Below are 20335 nucleotides of genomic sequence, written 5' to 3'. Positions count from 1 at the left end.
TTTGCTATACATGTATTTATATGTTATTACCTCCGCCAAGGTGGAGGTTATGTTTTCGTTACTGTTGGTTTGTTCGTTCGTTCGTTCGTTTGTCCGTGCGCAAAATAACTCAAAAAGTAGTTAACGGATTAGGATGAAACTTGCAGGAAAGGTTGAGAATGACACAAGTACCAAAAGATTAACTTTTGGTAGTGATCCAAGAATTTTTGGGGAATTTATGAAGGATTTTGATAGTTTTAGCAGGTAGGGTAAATGAACTTGCGAGTTCAGGCTGCGCGCATTTGAGGTTTGCATGCGCGTATTAAAGTGCGTGCTCTAGTTTCTGTTAGGGCGAGGCGCGCCGTGCAGCTGAGGGTTTATGACGTAACAAAGGCTTCTATATTGGGATTCGGGCGACTCTGCACACAATGGAGTATGTATGGGTGGAAATAATAGAAGAACAAGATCGGTGGTGGAAATGAGCTGCATGCTTGGCAGAGGTCTGCGCTCTCAGAGTGCTTTTCTAGTTACCTCCGCCAAGGGAGGAGGTTATGTTTTCGTTAAGCCCCCGTCACACTAGAGCGTATCTAGCCAACGAATGCTCAGCGGATCCGAAAATTTGGAGATACGCTCACATCCGCTGCTCATCGTTCGTGACCCGCTTGGCGTTCGCTGTATCCGCTAGCTGTTCGCAGCGATTCGCAGAGATCCGCCGGAGACAAATTTTGATTTTGGACATGTCCAAAATCTTGAGCGGATGACGAACGGAATGACAATACGCTTTGTGGTCGCTTAGCGCCCGCTGATCGAAAGTTGTGGTCGCTCTGCGTTCGCTTCTCATTCGTTCGCCGTTCGTCCAAATTCGCACAGCAAATCTGGACAGCACAGGTAGCATTTATCAGTTGGTCATCAGAAATGGAGGACGCTCAGAGATTTCAGATGCAATATCTTCTAGCTGTTCATCAACATGAGCATGACCTAAACCAGCTGGCAATCGCCAAATACATCCAAGACAAGAGAAAACGGAGGAGAGGAAAACATCGAAGAACGATGTGGACCAGGGCCTGGATCCGAAGACGAGGGCAGTTCAGATTGTATAATCAGCTTCTCATCGAACTTCCGGGATATTAAAGTCCCGGCGTTTGCCTCTGGCTTTTTTTTTTCACTGAAGGTCCAGGCTAGGAACAGTTGGAGGCACCAGACGTAATGGAGGATGTTGGACTCCCCACATCATCGTCAACGTGATCATCAGAAGGAACACAGGAATCTTGAGGACTGTCGAGGGTAATGATATCAGCAGCACCTGGTGGTGACTTCTCCTTCCTTCTTTTGGGGGCCATTCTCACAATCACAACGTTACTCGACACTGTCACTACTCAAAATGATTTGGGAAAATGTGCGTCAGTCGAGATCCGTCACGTGACTGCCGCAGTATCGCTCTGCATATGTTGGGCATTCGCTCCTCATTCGCTTTGTCCGCTCAGCATCCGCTGGACGGACTGTACGCATTCGCTTTCATTCGCTACTTAATCCGCTTGTAACACGGTTAGCATATGCTCATCATTCGTTAGGCGAACGTTCGAAAACGACGTTTTGCTTGCGGATTCGAGCGGATTCTAGCGTATCTGGACTTTGCCAAATTTTGCCCATCCGCTAGGCATTCGCTGATTTATACGCTGTAGTGTGACGGGGGCTTAACTGTTGGTTTGTTCGTTCGTTCGTTCGTTCGTTTGTCCGTGTGCAAACTAACTCAAAAAGTAGTTAACGGATTGGGATGAAACTTGCAGGAAAGGTTGAGAATGACACGAGTAACAAACGATTAACTTTTGGTAGTAATCCGAAAATTTTGGGGGAATTTATGAAGGATTTTGATATTTTGGCAGGTAGGGTCCATGGATAGTTTACAGGTATGAGACCTGAAGGGAAAATCGCCATTTTAAACGTACCAGGGGAGACTGTAAATTTACCAAAGGCCCATTGTAGACTGCTAACACAGGTCAAACTTCACTTTTGAATATGAAAGTTATAGACTTTTATAATGGTCCATAAAAAATATGAAAAAATAGGCTAAGGGTATCAACATGGAAAGTGAAACACTAGGTCTTGACCATTAGAAAACAATTAATGACACGACATCCTGGACCATAAGAAAACACAGAGAAATTTGTAATTGGTCCGTTAGAAATCCACAGAGGGACTTAAGAGGGACAAGACAACAGTACAAATTTACCCCACAATCAAATTTTTTATCAATTTCATACGGCAGTAGTTACTTATCATAGACCTAACATTCATCAGAAAATTGAAAAACAGACTTATTCAATAAATGAATACAATTTTGCAGTTTTTCATTATGTAATCATTTTCATTCAACGACATTGTCGTTACGGTGAATGTATATATATATATATATATATATATATATATATATACATATTTATATTAAATCCCCCACCGCCCCTGCCAATTCCCGCTGAGTTTATTTTTGCATTTCCCTGATAAAGCCAAAATATACACAGTATACACAAAATAACAAATGCATTAAAGACACCTTTAAATCTCTCTCAAAAACATGTTATTCATGTGCGCTTAAACATATGTATATATTATATATATATATATATTATACAGTATGTGTGTGTGTGTATGTGTGTGTGTGTGTGTGTGTGTATGTGTGGTGTGCGCCTTTTCATTAACATTTGGAGGAAAATATCTCTCCCAGTTACATTGCCCCCCCCCAAAAAAAAAAAGAAATAAAAAAGTTAGCACACAGACGGGCACCTAAAATTACATCGCACGAAATAAATAATGTTATTTCTATTCTCTTTTTTTTTTATATCCACCGACACATCCAAATGAATATTGATAATACTGCTATATCATGGCACGCTGAAAAAAGCAACATATTTCCTTTTTCATTATCAATTAATGATAAAATTATTTCTTTATTCTAACAAGTTGTTTTGTTCATCTCTTTAGCAGTCTGGCATGTCAACATAAAGCTGGCGTTTCAAACCAGACACTTTGTTTCCAATACATCAATGTTTAAAAACTGAGTATCAACTACTTGATTCGACCCCATCCCCCCCCCCTCCATACACACTTAAGAGAGAGAGAGAGAGAGAGAGAAAGGATGGTAAAGGAAATGAGTTCGACAAGTCTTGACTGTAAGTAAAATACATTACAGACTAAACCAACAGCATGTAATAATTCCAAATAAACTCAAGACCGTGCATGTCTGATACTTGAAGTGAAAACTCTGTAGATGATATGGTTATGACAATATTGTGTACGGCATGCATAAGAGTCGAACGCTGATATAAAAATGCGTTACGTTTATATTTTGTTTTTGTATTTTTATACCTTGGCTTGGTTTCTTATTTAACAGGTTCTCCATCGGACGTGCAACTGAATTGGTCAAATCTTACAGAGTTGTCGGAAATATCAGTCCATCAACAATTTGATGTCAACTGTTCATCTTCCGGCTACCCGGTCCCAGCGGTCACTTGGACGAAAGAAGGGACTGTCACTCCTATCAGTGCCGGTAGTGGATTTTCATCGTTGTCATTCTCGTACATGGATAGGAGCATATCCGGCAGATATGTTTGTCAGTCGGATAATGGTATACCTCCTATGCGACGAAAGGAAGCGATCATCCACGTATTTTGTAAGTGTTCGTTTGTGTGTAAATTGTCCCTATGTGTATTTATATGTGTATGAATGCTCTTCGGAGTATAAATAGAAAATAGTGCCCAAATGAAGGGAACGTGTTATGCCAATTTAAATCTTTGGCCTCCTTAGAAAGAGAATTGCAAACAGATATGCCAGTTCATGACGTGCAGATATCTTGAAATACATATTCAGGAATTTTAAACAATAAATTGTTTCATCCGCAGTCAGTTAAAGTGAAGGTTTAACAGCATACGGGGTATTTATGGTACCCAACATCACATCCTGGTTTTTACAAGTTGGAGGATATAATATGTTATATACATGTACATGTATATATGTATAAAATTTGTCGGTGGATAAGATCCCAGTAACAAGGTCAATGGTTCAAATATCCTTGCTGCACAGGTTTTGCTTGTTGGCAATCGTGTTATCCTTTCCATTAATCCTTATCATCAACGCTAGAGGGATTTAGGCCACCGGTCTCGTGGTTGCTTGGTTTGATGTAAGCATGCATTGCTTCCCTATAATACTAAACGCGTTTATCAGTTCAATCTAATGCGGTTTATTCTTTTTTTAAGACATGGGATTTATGTTATATGGAACAGATCCCCCGAGCATAAGGGAATTGACGGTGTTCACGGTAGACCATACTCAAATCGGAATCGAAGAATATCTGATGTGCGTCGTAGAAGCTCACCCAGCTGCTACTGTCACCTGGGCAGCGATTGGATACCATTCTATTGGCTCCCCAAATACTACTGATGTATCTCCGAGCCCCTTCTATAGTGTCGTTGAGAGCAGACTGCCTTTGGCCGGTATCGCGACAGGAAATTCGCCTAAGGAATTCACATGCATCGCCAGAAACAAGTTTGGTGTTGCAGAGCGCACGGTTCAATTAACTGAAGATAAACAGGGTACATGTATGTAAATGTCCCAGTGCAAAGCAGACTTGTCACTCAGATTTTGATAAATGCTTAATGTAAGTGGAAAAGCCACCGTATTTAGTCTAAGCTTCGTAGCACTGTTTGTCCTATTTGTTTTTCCGGAGCAGCATATGCTCGTTCGTATATCTTTTCATCACTTCTTCTTCCACTTTCTTTTTTTTTTTCCCATGTTTCTTAAATGATCTACCAGATGAGTCAATTTGGATATCAGAAACAACTGCATAAAAATGCCATCTCTAATTCAACATTATGACATTATGCCACCATTGTTTTCTTTCTTGTTATATGCATATCTTGGTACACGACCGGCGCCACGTTTTCAAAAGTGGGGGTTCTGCCACCACTTCTATCCGCTGCAAAAAATAAGAACAAGTAAAAAAAAAAAAATACATACATAAATAAACAACGATTGCTTCAGCACATTTTCTTTTGTGATGCCCTATTTGATACGTAGTTCTATATGTTATCAAAAAGGAAAAGAAAAAAAAAAAGAAGAAAGACAGAAAAAAAAGACAGAAAGAAAGAAATAATGGCCCCAAGGTTGTGCCGGCCCTGTGGTATACAAGTTTGTCCGTGTAATCTTGTTCTTGTTTTTGTTTGTTTGTTTTTGTTTGCTTTTTGTAACCTAGATGAAGAAGACCTTTGCTGCACATAAGATATTATTCAAAAATTTATATCTGTCCCCACGCTTATTACGAAAACACAGCTAAAACAGAAAGCAAGCAAACGCTCCCCGAGTTAAGAAAGAAACTCATATCACAACAACGACTCGTTGCCGATTTATTCATTGTTAAGGATTGTTATCGGCAAAACGTCATGGAAAATATACAGGTCACGGATTGTCTCTGTAATTTTATGACAAGGTAGATTACCTGCAGCCATGAGAGGGACAGAAAACAAACAAACAAACAAACAATGTCGTCTCTCAATATGCAAAGACGATCAAAATCACTTTAGATATGTCCACATTGCAAATAAATGAAGTTAGAAATTAAAGATGGCCAGAGAGCGTTATGAAATTCCGTTGATGAGTTTAAAGAAAAAAATAATGAGCATTCTTAAATAAAAAAAAAGGAAAACTCAAGTTCACAGGGACTGAGTAAGGGGTTATATCAATGTTTTTGTTTCTTTTTAATCATAATATGAGAGGAGTTGAAACTATTCATTACAAAAAGTCACTTTCTTAATACAACAATTTTATTTTCGTCGAGTTGCAATAAAAATAGCTCGATGCATGAATGTCATTAAATCGAACAATAATACTAAACTTCAAAGTTAACATATGCAATACACGATGCAACCTGTTAAAACTTATTAGGTGTGATTAATGAAAGCTCAATTTCTTTTCTGGTGTACTAAGCGCACCTCATTTTGAAGGTTTGATATGCTTTACATTCAATACATTTCAATTCAATTCATATCTTTTCGTTCTTCTTTTTCCGACAAAACATTTTGAAGATGACTACAGTTCTTTTAAGTGTATAGCCAGAAAAAAAAAAAAAAAAAAAAAAAAAAAAACGTGTTTTGGTAGGATTTAACCATTGCCTTTCTGTGTCGACGACCACGGACCACTGACAGGAGTTTGAGTAAAAGAAAAAAAAATACAGGTTTGATATAAATAACTCACGCACACACACACACACACACACAAATGAAATGAAAATGTCAGTAAAATACTAAGTAATGCATTCAGTATTACGTGTAATGCGTGTATTATTTACATGCATCCAGTGATTATACGTTTCGAATTACATGTTGCACTTTGATACAAGTCGTTATTGATGGATAACCATTTATGTATGATTTACTTGCCACTTGAATGATCTTCTTTGTTTTTGCATTTTGCTCTTGATTTCATTGTACAATTACTCTAGACAAACGATGGATCTCTGGCATTGTCATTGGAGCTGGAACTATAGCAGGTGTTCTCCTTTGTGTAACTGCCGTAATCATAGTCGTTCGAAGAGGTTTGTATTGAAAATACTCATTATCATTAATTGTCAGACAAAATGATGTTGCGGAAATCCTAATCCTAGTCCTACCAACAACAACAAAAATAATAATAATTATTATTATTATTATTGATATTATTTTATATATGTATATATGTTTAAAATATATAAATATATATGTATATATATATATTATATATATATCACAAGGAGTCTCGCGTACACTAGTTAGAGGTCCAACAAGGTTTTTATTCACAACATTTTCGGCCCGCCTCTGACCTTTGTCTTTTTCAATGACGAAGGCCCGAGGCGGGCCCAAAATTGTGTGACTAAGAAAAGAAGGAAGCTTTAGCAGAAGTCTTTCTTCGACGGCCTTTTTGGCCTAAGTATCCTCGTGAAAAAAAAAAAAAAAAAAAAAAAAAAAAAACAATGTTGAAATTGGGTAAATGAAAGATTTGTGTTGTAACTATTCCTCATTACAGGAAATTACTGCTCTGTTCACGACTTCGTCAATGCAACCTATGCTCAGCCCAATGATATCATATCCTTGGAAAGGATAAGACGTCCTCTACCACCGGAACCTCTTGAAGGACATCAAGTTCATCTCAGTGCACTCTCTCAAGCTGTCTTGAACCGAAAGGTACTTGATTTTAATGTATCGATAACAATCCTTAATACATCAAGCTTTGAAACCTGAAAGTGCGAATAATGATTAACTCATACGACGGACAGGACGGGGATATGAATGATTTTTACTTTCTTGATCAACTAGTCTCACTAAGCATTAATTTAATTTCGGAGGTATACCTGACTTTGATGATGAGGAATTGGATAATAAATCTCGATAATGATTTTGCTGTCCACACCCTAGCTCCGATCGAGTTTTTATTCCGCCGTCATCTTGATTCCCCCGGCCTACTTTTTGAGATGAATATATAATCGATGTTACTTTTTTTTTCAAAAGATAAAAGGACTGAATGCCAAGATGTGATTGAGATTTTATATAATTGTGATACAACTGTTAATTTCAACAACCTCATGACATATTGTGTAAACTGCAGTATACCGATTTTGTAATAAACGCACAACCTCTCACGCATTATTTTTTTCTCACTCCCTAAACAACATCGCTCATATAATGCACACTGCAAAAAGTCCGGTGTTAAATAGTGAACACCGAGCTGGTGTTAAATTTTCGGTGCTCATTTATGGTGTTAAATTAACACCTACGGTTGTCATTTCCAAATTTTAAACTGTTTTTTGAAGAGTTTCTTAGTAACTGCACTTCTTGTTGATTTTTAATTTAAACAAGACGATCAAGAATTTTACATTAAAATACTAGATTTTTGAAAAAAATGTGAAAATAAATTTACACCAATCTAACACCGATGTTTTTACAGTGCAGTATTATCTTCTTGGAGTTCTCTAAAGCCTTCGACACAATCAATTAAGACAATAAAAAAATACATATTTACAAAGTATCACACCATTGAATACATGGGGGCCTTGATTTGTTTCTTTTCAGGAACTACCTTTTGAACAGACGGCAGTATATTCACTAGGGTGAATACAAATCATATTTTCAAAATATTAATCGTGGAATTTGCAAAGACAGTCCAGTCTGCAAAAATTTATTTGTTTTCTACACAGACAATTTTCATAGGTCTGTTGCGGAACAAATTGTCGCCTCAGCACAAATGGGGACAATTTGTTCAGGTAAAAAAGAAACGTAGCAGCACAAATTGTCGTCGGTCGTTGTCTTCAAACCGCAGAAGATGATACTAAGATGCACAATGAATTGTGTGGTGCATTGCGTGGGTTTTTGTGGTATGTTTGGGTGGGGTTGGATGGTATGATTGGTAAATGTGAAGTGTGTGTGTGTGTTGGGGGGGGGGGGCTGCATGGCATGTGCTGAGTATGGTGTGTAGGTGTGTATATGTGTGCGCATAGTTGTGTTTGCGTGTGTTTGGAGTATATATAATATGTTAAAAAGTCCTTTATTTATCAATAAAAGCATTTTCATAATGGGTGATTTTAATATTGATTTGATTAAGAATGATGATAACACATCTCAAGAATTTCTTGAAATTTTTTTGTCAGCCTCTTTCTTGCCACTAATTTCGAAGCCAACTCGAGTTACAAATCACTCCGCAACCCTCCTTGATAATATATTTTCTAATTCTGTGCAGATTTTAAATTCTGCTATAATTTTATCTGATGTAACTGATCATTTCCCTATTATAACATGTTTTGATCTTAAACATTTGGTTAATAAGTTCCAGTTTTCTTCATTTAGACGTAGAGCTTCACCGGAAAATTTGGCTAGCCTTGGTGCTTGCTTAGATAGGGCTGACTGGTCTAGTGTTTATGATAATGATGACGTAAATGCATCATTTGAAAATTTTTCAGGGATTATGAATAATTATTTAGATGAATATATTCCTAAAATAAAAGATAAGTTTATAGATAGAGATTATACGGTTGAAAAAGAGGAAATATATGATTCAGTTAGAGAAATATAAACATGATAATTATAAAGAACACATGGAAGATATTGAAGCAGGCCATGAATATATCAAAAAAGAAATTAAATATTACAAAGTTAAAATATGATAATAAAATTGTTGAAGATCCTAATGATAAAGTTAATATTTTTAATTCTTATTTTTCAATGATGGGGAATCTGGCAGAAAAAGTACCAAAGTCAAATACGCATTTTTCTACAGTCTTAGGTCAACCTAATTCTAGTTCTATTTTTTTTTTTGTTCCAACTACCAACTATGAAATAATAGATATTGTTACTGCAATGAATAATAAGCGAAGTGCCGGTTATGATGATATAAGTAATTTCATTCTAAAGGGAATTATATCATCAATTGCTGACCCACTTTCACATATTTTCAATAAATCTATACAAAGTGGTGTTTTTCCTGAAATTATGAAAATAGCTAAGGTTTTTCCTTTATTTAAAAAAGGAGATGAATTTGATGTAATTATAGACCCATTTCTTTGCTTTCATCTATCTAAAATTTTGGAAAAATTGGTGATTGTAAGAACAATTAATTTTCTTCGTTTTCATAATGTTTTTACAAATTCTCAATTTGGGTTTCGTCAGAAACACAGTACCATTCATGCCTTTTGAAGTTTATTGACCACGCCGCGCATACTATTGATAATCATTCTCATCTTATTGGTATCTTCTTGGACTTCTCCAAGGCCTTCGATACGATAAATCATGACATTTTATTATATAAATTGTCATCTTATGGAATACGGGGAAGGCCTTGGAGTGGTTCAGGAGTTACCTACACAATCGAAAACAATATGTATCTCTGAACGAGAATGAGTCAAATCTAGAATTTATTAGATGTGGCGTCCCACAAGGGTAGCTTATTAGGACATTCACTTTTTATTATTTATATTAATGACTTTTGTAGATCCTCTGATATACTCTCATTTATCCTTTTTGCTGATGATTCCAATGTTTTCTTTTCTCACCGAAATCCAGATACTTTCGTAAGCATTGTTAATTCCGAATTGAAAAAAAAAAAGTTACTCAGTGGATAAGAGCTAATAAATTATCACTTAATCTCCAGAAAACGAAGTATATGCTTTTTAGCAATTCCGTAGAAGCTTTGCGCACAAATATCATTTTTGATGACACTCTGTTAGAACGTGTATCTTATATAAAATTCCTTGGTATCACAGTGGACGATAAACTTTCATGGAGACCGCACATTATTAACATTAGTACAATCATTTCACGTAATATTGGTATCATAAATAGACTCAAGTCTCATATTCCAATGTCCTCTTTGTTGACCTTGTATTTTTCTCTAATTTTACCGTATCTTAATTACGGACTCCTAGCATGGGGTAGTGCCCATCAAACTTTACTAGATACATTACTATTACTGCAAAAAAAAAAGCTACTTCGTATCATATGCGGCGTCCCGCCACGTTCCCATTCAGAGCCATTGTTTACTAAATATAAGATTTTGAAAATTACAGATTTGTATTTTTTTCAGCTTGGTCAGTTTATGTTTAATTACAATGCAAATGCACTTCCCAGTATTTTCAATTCAATGTTTCCACGGAATCAGTTTTTTTCATAATTATCCCACTAGACAATGTAATGAGTTTCATTTGCCCCTCCTGAGAACTCTTTTAGCTCAGAGTACATTTATATACACCGGTCCTAGATTTTGGAATTCATTAAGCTGTGAAATAAAAGATTCCCCTCCTTTGCATTCTTTTAAGCGCAAGTTGAAATCATTTCTGTTAAATCCTCTTTGACATATTTCTTTATTAGTTAGATCTCATCAACCTCAGGGTTCATCATCCATCCACCAGTCTTTCGATTGCTGACTTCATTATTACGTAATGGATTACGTAGATTATTATGCAATAGCCATTAAATCCCTGCACAGGTGAATGCAGTACCAGCCCTCTGAAGGCATTCTCTTTTTTTTCTTTTCCTTTCTCTCTCTCTATTCTTTCCGTCTTTTTTGTCAAGTCGTGTCAAGTCTTTTGTATTTCTCCTGTCTTGTTCCGTTCTGTCGTAAATTATATCTGTGATAAGTATTTGTAAATAAGTAATTCATAAGTTTGTTCATTTTTTGAGTGGTTCACAACATACAAGCTTGCTCTTTAGTGGACCTCTCAGTTCTTTTTTTTTTCTCAACTGAAGCCAGTATGCATTCTTTTGTTTATTTGTATCATTTATCTTTTATAAAGTCGAATGTTCATGTTTATGATGTAATTCCAAATTTATTATACGTTATGTTTTGTTGAAAAAAGAAGAATGAAAAATAAATGAATTGAATTGAATTGAATTGAGGAATCTGAATATTAGGGTGACATGAAAAAAAAAACAACAACAACACATTGTCATTGTCATTGTGTGCATGTGTGGTGGTTTGTTTGTGTGTAAACGTGCGCTTGTGTGCGTGCGTGTGTCTGTGGGTGTTTGTGTTTGGATGATTGTGCGCGTGTGTGTTTTTATGTATTTGGTGTGTATGTGCGCATTGTATATGGTGTGTGTGCTGAGTATCGTGGTCTTTCTATACTGGTGTATGTGTGGTGTGTATGTGTAGGGGTATGTGGTGTGTATGTGTGCGTGTTTGCTGGAGTCTCTGTGTTGATGGCGGTGATTCTCTCTCTCTTTCTGTCTCTGTATGCGCGTGTGGATACGCACGCATGTATGTATGTATGTTAATTTGTATGTATGTGTGCGTGCATCTGTGTGTGTATGTATGTGTGTGCGTCTTTTTTGTGTGTGTGTGTATTTTTCGAGCCCACCGAAGGTGAGGGGAGAGTAAGGGATTACGTCTGTCCGTCCGTTGTCCGTCCATCCGTCGTCTGGCCGTTGCGCTTTAAAAACTTGAATAACTCTGTACCCAGGGCTTCAATTTCAATCAACCTTGGGGGGAAGGGCGGTTATACAAAGTTTAACATTTACCAAACATGGAGGTCACCTCAAGGTCAAAAGTCAGAAGCAGGGGTCAATGCTAAGTTTTGTTTTTATGGCACGTTTCTATTATTACTCATAGCACCATGCACACACAGACTCACACACATAAATATACAGACATCCCATACGCACACATATGCGCGCGAGCCCATCGACGCACACACACGCACACACACATACACACATTCACACCCGTGCCTCAAACACCCACACCCCATCCATCCACTCCTCTCCACTTCACGCGCACCCCACACATACATACATACACACACACACACACTCACACACTCAAACGGACACTCAGTTATCATGTTTGAGCGCACAGACACACTCGAGTGACTTTTTTATATGGATTGTTTGCATGAATGTAGCCATGTCAGTTATGTGTTGGTATGCCAATGTCTATATCAAGAATGATATTACTCCCTAAATATGCTTTGAGGGCAGCCAACAATTTGTGCCGTCAGCCCTCTGAAAAAAAAAAAAAAAATTGTGCAGGGGCGACAATTTGTGCCGTCAGTTCCCTGCACAATTTGTCGCCCGTTTCCGGGGGCGACAATTTGTAGCGTAACAACGGTCATTCGATGCTACATCTGTTGTTTTATGTAAAATGATTGTTACATCCAAATAAATGCACAGTATATATTTAAATTACCTAGAAAACACTGACACACACAACAAGAACAACAACTTGTAGACTTGAATGTAAATGATTTAATGATGTTCGCAGGAAAGAAAGTATATTTAGATATTGTTTGGAATTACTACGTAAGATAAATGCAAATCCTTGCAATCTTTACGTCGCTTTATGTAATAGGTGCACACTAAGTTGTCATAAAAACATAGAGATGATAACCATACAATGATATGGTACCCTACATCACGAAACCACAAAAAGGCAAAAATAAAAATCGGAAAAATTGGAAAAAAAAGTGTTCACTGAGAAAAGATCCCGTTAAATCTAGGGTTTATTTAAGTGCTTAATCCTCATTTTGACGTGCTCTGTGCAATGAATTGGACAGTAAACCGGATATAAAACTCAAAAGTAATTAGAGTGAAGGAATTATCCGATGTTGCTGAAAATGGTACACTAAATGAATACAATCTTTTAGGACTACTTCTAACTTTTAAAGCGGTACTAGCATCCTGTCAAAAGTTGTTAGAATTGAAGGTGAAGAGTTTGTAGTTAATGTTTAAGATATAATGTAAGGGGTCTAGTATATAATTCCCTTACCCTACAATATATATATATATATATATATATATATATATATATATATATATATATATATTTACATGTATGTGTGTGTGTGTATCATTTATTTCTGATTAACATTACATTAAGATCTACATAACGGCACTTTTGCAGGAGGTAACAATAATTGAACTTAATTCGTAGGTTAGTCGTGCAAAATAATGCATTACGTATTCTATAATCATAATCCATTGTAGTATAGATTTACTGCTTTCAGAAGATTAAACACTCACGATGAAAGATCCGTATCTATGTAAATTGTCTCTGGTATAGTGTATTAATGATCATAATCAAGTACTTCCAAGATTAGGTAATATCTAATGTTTGTTATTCTATAAAATAAAATGATCCTAACAGCTAATTTTCTGAATCTTAACCCCCCTTTTCAAAGATCTCATGAGCGAAATATACTTAGCCCTATTATTATTATTCAGGTTTACAATGTCGCATTGTTTTTAGAGTTTTAAAACTGAATCAGAAAAAAGAAAGTTTCCATTTGCGCGGATACATATATGGACACCATCTTACATTTGTACAGAATGGCTGCATTAAAACAGTTTTTTTTTTTTTCAGTATCACGGCTTCTAAATAACAGAACTTCGATCTGAACAGCTAAATCATCATTTTCATTGCCAAGGAATCCAATAGTAAAACAAAGAGATAAACTACATTGAACCGTAAACTCACTTGACAGACATTTTCCATTACACCGATTGTTTTATGACTCATCAGACATAAACATTCCAATAACTCAGTGCCCATGTGCAAAAACCCACATGCTCCTCCTCACAGAAAATAAATGTGTTTAATCTTTTAGGAAACCAAATTTCTTTACCGAAGAATTGTAATGGCAAAGAAATTAAAAGAAAAAGGAAAAAAATGTCGGAATTAATTATAAACTCGCTTGACTGATATTTTATTTTTGTTTCATTGATCTTTTACCAGTGGTTCGAAATGAACGTTTCTCTCTCTCTAAAAAAAAAAAAAAAAGTAGTGTCAGCTATAAAAGAACCAACGTGTTCCTCATGGCAGAAATTGGCTTAATCTCTGAGGCAGCCGATTGTCTTTACACCTCAACTCAATCAACATCACCATCAGTTTCATACTTGGTCTGAATGCTCTTTTATTTTTGAACTCGCTGACGCACCAGCAAAGAAATACAATGGTAAAAAAAAATGGCTTAAAAAAATCTTGGGGTAGAAAAATATTCAATAATATCACTTGAATGATATCTTGTTTCATTGACTGTTTTTCCAAGGGATCAGACTTTAACCCTACATTGTCCATTAAGAACAAACATGCCCCTTGTGACAAAAATGGTTTAATTTTCGAGGCAGCACATTTCTTTACATATATTCTCCATTATCGCCATATGAGTGTCCTCATAACTCTGACATTCTTTACCTTAATCAGACATGAAGGTTCCACTAAGATAGTGTCTTTTAAGAACCAAATGCTCAAAACCCAAACCCAACCCCAAAATGGGTTTAGCCTTTTATGAGCCAACCTTCCGTAAATATCATCTCCTTCATCCTCATCATCAGTTTTATACTTGCTCTGAGTGTCCTTATCATTCTAATGGACTGATACTGCCGCACCGGCAACCATGAATGCAGGATCAGTTCTTTATTTTGCAAGAATATTTGAGAGACGAAAAGTCTGTTTTGCATTGACAACAAGCCATCTCAATGATGACCTTTGGAGCTGAAAGGGGGTTTGTCATAGTTGGTTTCGGCTGACCATTGGAATCTCTTCGGTAGCCATTCTGCAGGGGTTCCAATTGAGGATCCTGCAGAACAATGCTGGCCTCTCCCTCATGTATTGTTTGATAAGGACTCTTAGACTCTAAGAGCTCAGAGGGTAGGAGGTGCATTGAAGCTTTTCATATTTGCCATATGCTCGCAGAAGAGATGCTATCGCAGATCGGATATAGTCTTAATGCAGATTCTTTTGAGGAAGTATGCTGCAGAGACAAAGGTAGCCAGTGTAGCCATCATAATGTATCGGTCACCTCTGCCTTTGTATAAAGCATATGCAGAGAACTGATTGCATCTCTTTTTCTTTCATGTACACTTGTTGCCAGGTTTCTTTGCCTTTACGAGAGAACCTTCCAGTCATGTCAGGGCCAGTGAACGCATTGGAAGCTGGCGAGGCTTTTGATCTTTCTGACCCTACGGGTACCCATTTTCTCAATTTCCATAACCCCAGAGGCCAGGAACATGAACGTGTTCTTCAGCATGAGCTTGTAGTTTGACATCACTAACACAAGGACATCATGTGTCTGGGGAGAAGAAACCTTCGACTGTGCGTCCGATGGGTTTCGCTGTGATGCCAGAGCAACATACAATATCAACAGTGGGTTTGCTTCTTCATGTTTGTTAACCTGGGAAAAGAAGTCTTCATTGCTCGTGGTATACCCTGAAGAAAATGTGATGAAAAGCTTGAGTGATGTATTGCTGTGCTCTAGAGACTTTGCAGAAAATAGTCTGTCAGATCAGCTTTTGTCTCGTTGGGATGTGGTTTATGTCTATGTCATCTCTGACGGGATACTGGGTACGTTTGCAGCGACAAAGAATGGGATTGCTTCAACTCCATGCAGTAAATTCATCATTGCCCTGGACGTTGTATTCGTGGATCTTAGTTTCTCCCATTTTGGAAAGCCGTGATGATATCAGGAGTGTTCAAAGCCTCAACTAGAGTTGTGTTTGCTTGGTTTGCAGCCTCGGCTTTTGTGCGCTTGCTCCTTTCAGAAAAGGCAGCTTCAATTTGCTCTGTTGCCTTCAGTCAGACAATTTCAGCTGCCTGTCCTACAACTTACAGCTTCTGGGAAAACCAGCAACTTTCAGTTGTACGTTTTCCTTGAAGGATTCACTTTTCCAATGCCATTTCCATAAAGAGCTACGTAGTGTGGACATGAAGAGTACGGTCAATATACTTAAACGTCAGGATTTGCATTCTTGTCGCAGACCAGTAGATGAAGCTTCCATCCAAGCATCATCGGAGTTCTCCATGGAGGCACCAAGAGCGCGGAGGGCAGCCATGATAACATGTAGCTCTCCCAGTCAAGGGACAATTATTGTGTGTTCAGGTTAGGACTGGCATCTGGCAGATGGACCACATCGTGATAAAAATCAATGTCAAATGAAATGACAGTGAGTGATCTCTAACAGTCAGCTTTCTCAGTTGACTTGCTTGCATGATCACAGTCAGCAGGGTTTACGAATAATGTGCCACCTCTGGGAGTAGTGATATGGTTCCGACCTGAGCCACTGGTTTGCTTTCAGACAGCTATGAATTGCATCCTGCTCAGCCTGGAATATCACGCAGTGCTTCCCCTGCTTCCATTCTAGGTAAATACGTTGCACAAAAAGGAAAAAAAATCCTCCTTGTTGTGCCAGCAGGTACGATTTTGAGATTCCATTCCTGTTTACAAAGTGATCTCTTCTCTTTGCAAGTTGTGGCATTGGCTTGTCATAGTGTAGCATATTTACGTGGTATGGAACAATATAGATAAAATTGGGGTTTTGCCTGTCGTCAAGCATTTAAAGGTGCATAGTCCCGGTAGTGTAGAGGGCGCTGTTGTTTTGATACTGCCGCAGTGCCGTATATAAAAAGAGTCTGGCCAACTGCTAAATTGGACGCCATGTCGTTACCGCGCGTATTACGCGTTACAGGGTTAGCGTGTACGCTCAGACGTAACAAAATAACCAAGCCAAATAAGGGGTAGTTAACAATGGGCACTGCGTATGAGCGCACTTTAGTAACGACATGGCTCCACAAAGATCACGGGACCCGTTTTGACCAATCACAGGGGGGGGGGGGGGGTTTGCATTGACACCCTACACCCCTTGGTCCGTCATTCCCCCCCCCCCCATACACACAAATACACACCCTGAAAAAAAAATATGCGGCCCCTGTGGTTGACGCAAGTAGAGCTATAGACCGTTGATTAGTCCTAATCAAATATCTATGTAAGTAAATATACAACGTATCCACTGCAAAATTCAAGTTACATTTGCAAGAACTGCTGTCAGAATTGTCTCAACACACATGCATCTAGAAGCATTCGATTCTTCTGCCTTAAAATAGTAGTTTAGCTGTGAAAACAAAAGCTCTATGTCACATAAATAGAAAAATGTATTAACGAAAACATTATTCATGGTAAAATCCAAGATGACTGCCACAAATGACTCGAGAAAAAAAAACAAAAAACATACTGTAAAGTTTTCAAACTCTCCACAAAATTTAAACGAGAGTTGAAATCTAAAAATAAGAACTTGATTATGTTGAATATTAAAACTTTCGAAACAACCTTCCAAACCGTACTTAACCAAAAAAAAAAAAAAAAAAAAAAAAAAAATGAACCGTTGATTAGGTTTCTGCTCGGTTCTCGATTCCAACATAGATCGTCCCGATCTGGCAACTAAAATTCAAAATGGACTGTTACTTTTGTTACTTACGCTTTAATTCGGCCCAACAACGTTTGAGATTTCAAGATTTTATTGGCCCGAAAGAGCAACTAGACAAAAAAGGACAATAAAGTATGACTATAAGAGAGAAAAATAAAAAGAGATTACATGTGTTTGAGTCTGCGAAGACACTTACACATCGATCCACGGCACAGAGTATGTGTTTTCTTTCCCACTGTCTAAATAGGTTAGGAGAGTCCATCACTTTAAAGCCGAAGGTCTGCTCTTTCAGATTCAGCCATTAGCTAAAATTGGAATGTCTGGTTACTTTTTGTTTGTTTTGTGGTGCAGGGTTACATATTGTCCTATGAGCCTGAATAATTATACTTTCGTTTTTGAAGGAAATGAAAAAAAACAAAAAAAAACTATTTCTCTTCATTTGTGATTTTTTTTTTCACTGCTATAGTCACTGTTCCTTTTGTTTGTTTGTTTTTTTTTGTCAAAATACAGTAAATCTTTGAATTCATGACATTTGTGCAGGATTCCATGACAATTGCTGAAGGTCAAGCAGAAATAATGGAAGAAAAGACGCTGCATGAAACTGAAAACGTCTACGAAGTTCCCGTGATTCAGAATTCACGCGCATCTAGACCATTCGAGCCATATGAGGTGTCTTCTTCTTCACTTGATACACAGTATGTACCGATGTCTCCCCGATGTTCAGACATGGTCTGCTTTCCACTTGAAGCCCAGCTTTATGACACCAAAATTAATCTGTAGTAATGCCAACGTTCCTCGGAAGGAGAGATATGGAGTTCCGACAATTCTTTCGATAGTAAGAATGGAACATAACTTAACATAACTTACAAGTACACTGTAAAAACATCGGTGTTAGATTTAACACCACGGGTGTTAAATCTAACACCGATCAAACTTCAATAAAGGACCACACCCGCAGGTGTTAAAAATGCACTGTGATGGTGTTGAAAAGTGTTCACTTGACACTTCGTGGTGTTAATTTGACACTGTACCTGGTGTTATTTTGACACTGTACTGGTGTTAATTCAAAAATGACACCACATGGTGTTGATTTGATATTTGCTAGTGTTGATATCAATGGTTTAACACCCGTCCAGCTTCAATAAGGGACCACACCAGCTGGTGTTACTTTGGTGTAAATTTATTTTCACATTTTTTCAAAAATCTAGTATTTTAATGTAAAATTCTTGATCGTCTTGTTTAAATAAAAAATCAACAAGAAGTGCAGTTACTAAGAAACTCTTTAAAAAAAACAGTTAAAAATTTTGAAATGACACCCGTAGGTGTTAATTCAACACCATAAATAAGCACCGAAAATTTAACACCAGCTCGGTGTTCACTATTTAACACCGGACTTTTTGCAGTGTACAAAGAATGAAAAATTGAATTGAATTTAATCGAAGGCAAAGAACGGGAGAGACATGAATTCGAGGGATGGATAAAAAAAAATGAAAGTATTATGTAAACATCATTGCTAAGCTCGTCTGCTATCGCATAATGGCATATTACACACCTGTCCTGAACTCACACAGCAGATACAACTGTTAAAGCCTGAAAATAACCGCCACTAGACGCATCTGAGGCTCGTTTGGTAAAAGAAGGAAATATTGCTTGAATTCACTCATAAACTCATAAGTCTCAAACTCGAGAAACTCCGTCTTCAATTCAATTCAATCAATTCAATCATAGTTTATTTCCAATCAACGAATATCAAAACATAATACATAATACAAAGTATACATGTCACGAAATGATATTGTCCAAACGTTTACAAAAGATTCATGTAGTATACGAAATAAATTATATACAACAACATATGTACAATAATTACGAGGAACAATGCATGTATACTTCATGAGCGTTCGGAAAATAACTTCAATTATGGAAAATAGCGATCCACTAAAAAGCAAAGCTTGTGGGACGTGGATCGCTAGATAAATAATAAGTAAACAATATGTTATTCAAGGTTGTTTTTTTTTTTTTTTTTTTTTTTACAGCTAGTGTATTAGATATAAATTACTTAAGTCATTTGTAAAAATATAGTTATTTTAAGATACGCTGGCTTCGGCAATAATAAGAAATAAGAATAGAGTATCAATGCTAATGCCCAGACAGTGTTCATTGAACTGCGTGTACCGGGAAAATATGACAAGGACGACACACTCGTACAGACATTCAGTTACCCACACATATAAGACGCGAGACAGTACCGAGAAGAGAGAAGACAATAACAATACAAGTCTACGAAGAACAAAAGACAGTAAAGGAAGAGGAAGGAAGAGAGAAGAGAGGTCTGCATACAGAACACGCCAAGTGCTGCGACATCAGGACAGGTGAAACCTCAAGCATGAATTAAAGCAATTTAAACTATCTAGAATTATAAGTAGATAATAAGTGTTTTCTGAATTTGTATTTAAATGTGAGGAATTTGGGGGAATATTTTAAGTTTTTATCTAGATTATTCCAAAGTCTGGATCCGGTATAAAGAAATGTATTTTGGGCATGTGCGGTTCTCATTAATGGAAGATGGAATTCGTCGGATCGTCGCGTAGGATAGTTATGTACATGACTATTTCGATGAAATGAGTCGTGAAATATTTTGGGTAAAAAGT

The 20335-nt window shown here is 37.2% G+C and overlaps 1 protein-coding gene across 1 annotated transcript; it reads left to right on the top strand.

Annotated features, from left to right (window-relative positions):
- Positions 1-407: 407 nt before the first annotated feature.
- Positions 408-15435, top strand: LOC140246724 (lachesin-like). Its single transcript, XM_072326062.1, has 6 exons — positions 408-412; positions 1151-1263; positions 3368-3646; positions 4257-4565; positions 6470-6562; positions 15359-15435. The coding sequence occupies exons 1-6, from the start codon at positions 408-410 to the stop codon at positions 15433-15435; spliced, it is 876 nt and encodes a 291-aa protein (XP_072182163.1).
- The last annotated feature ends 4900 nt before the right edge of the window (positions 15436-20335 follow it).

The sequence above is a fragment of the Diadema setosum genome, chromosome 3 (assembly GCF_964275005.1).
Source record: "Diadema setosum chromosome 3, eeDiaSeto1, whole genome shotgun sequence".
NCBI lineage: Eukaryota > Metazoa > Echinodermata > Echinoidea > Diadematoida > Diadematidae > Diadema > Diadema setosum.
This window is presented reverse-complemented; position numbering and strand designations above follow the sequence as displayed.

What these genes read in the sequence shown, in the direction of transcription:
- LOC140246724 (XM_072326062.1), top strand. An exon ending in ATTAACTGAAGATAAACAGG is followed by an intron (nt 4,566 to 6,469) that starts GTACATGTATGT and finishes CAATTACTCTAG; the next exon opens with ACAAACGATGGATCTCTGGC. An exon ending in AATCATAGTCGTTCGAAGAG is followed by an intron (nt 6,563 to 15,358) that starts GTTTGTATTGAA and finishes ACTTGTTGCCAG; the next exon opens with GTTTCTTTGCCTTTACGAGA.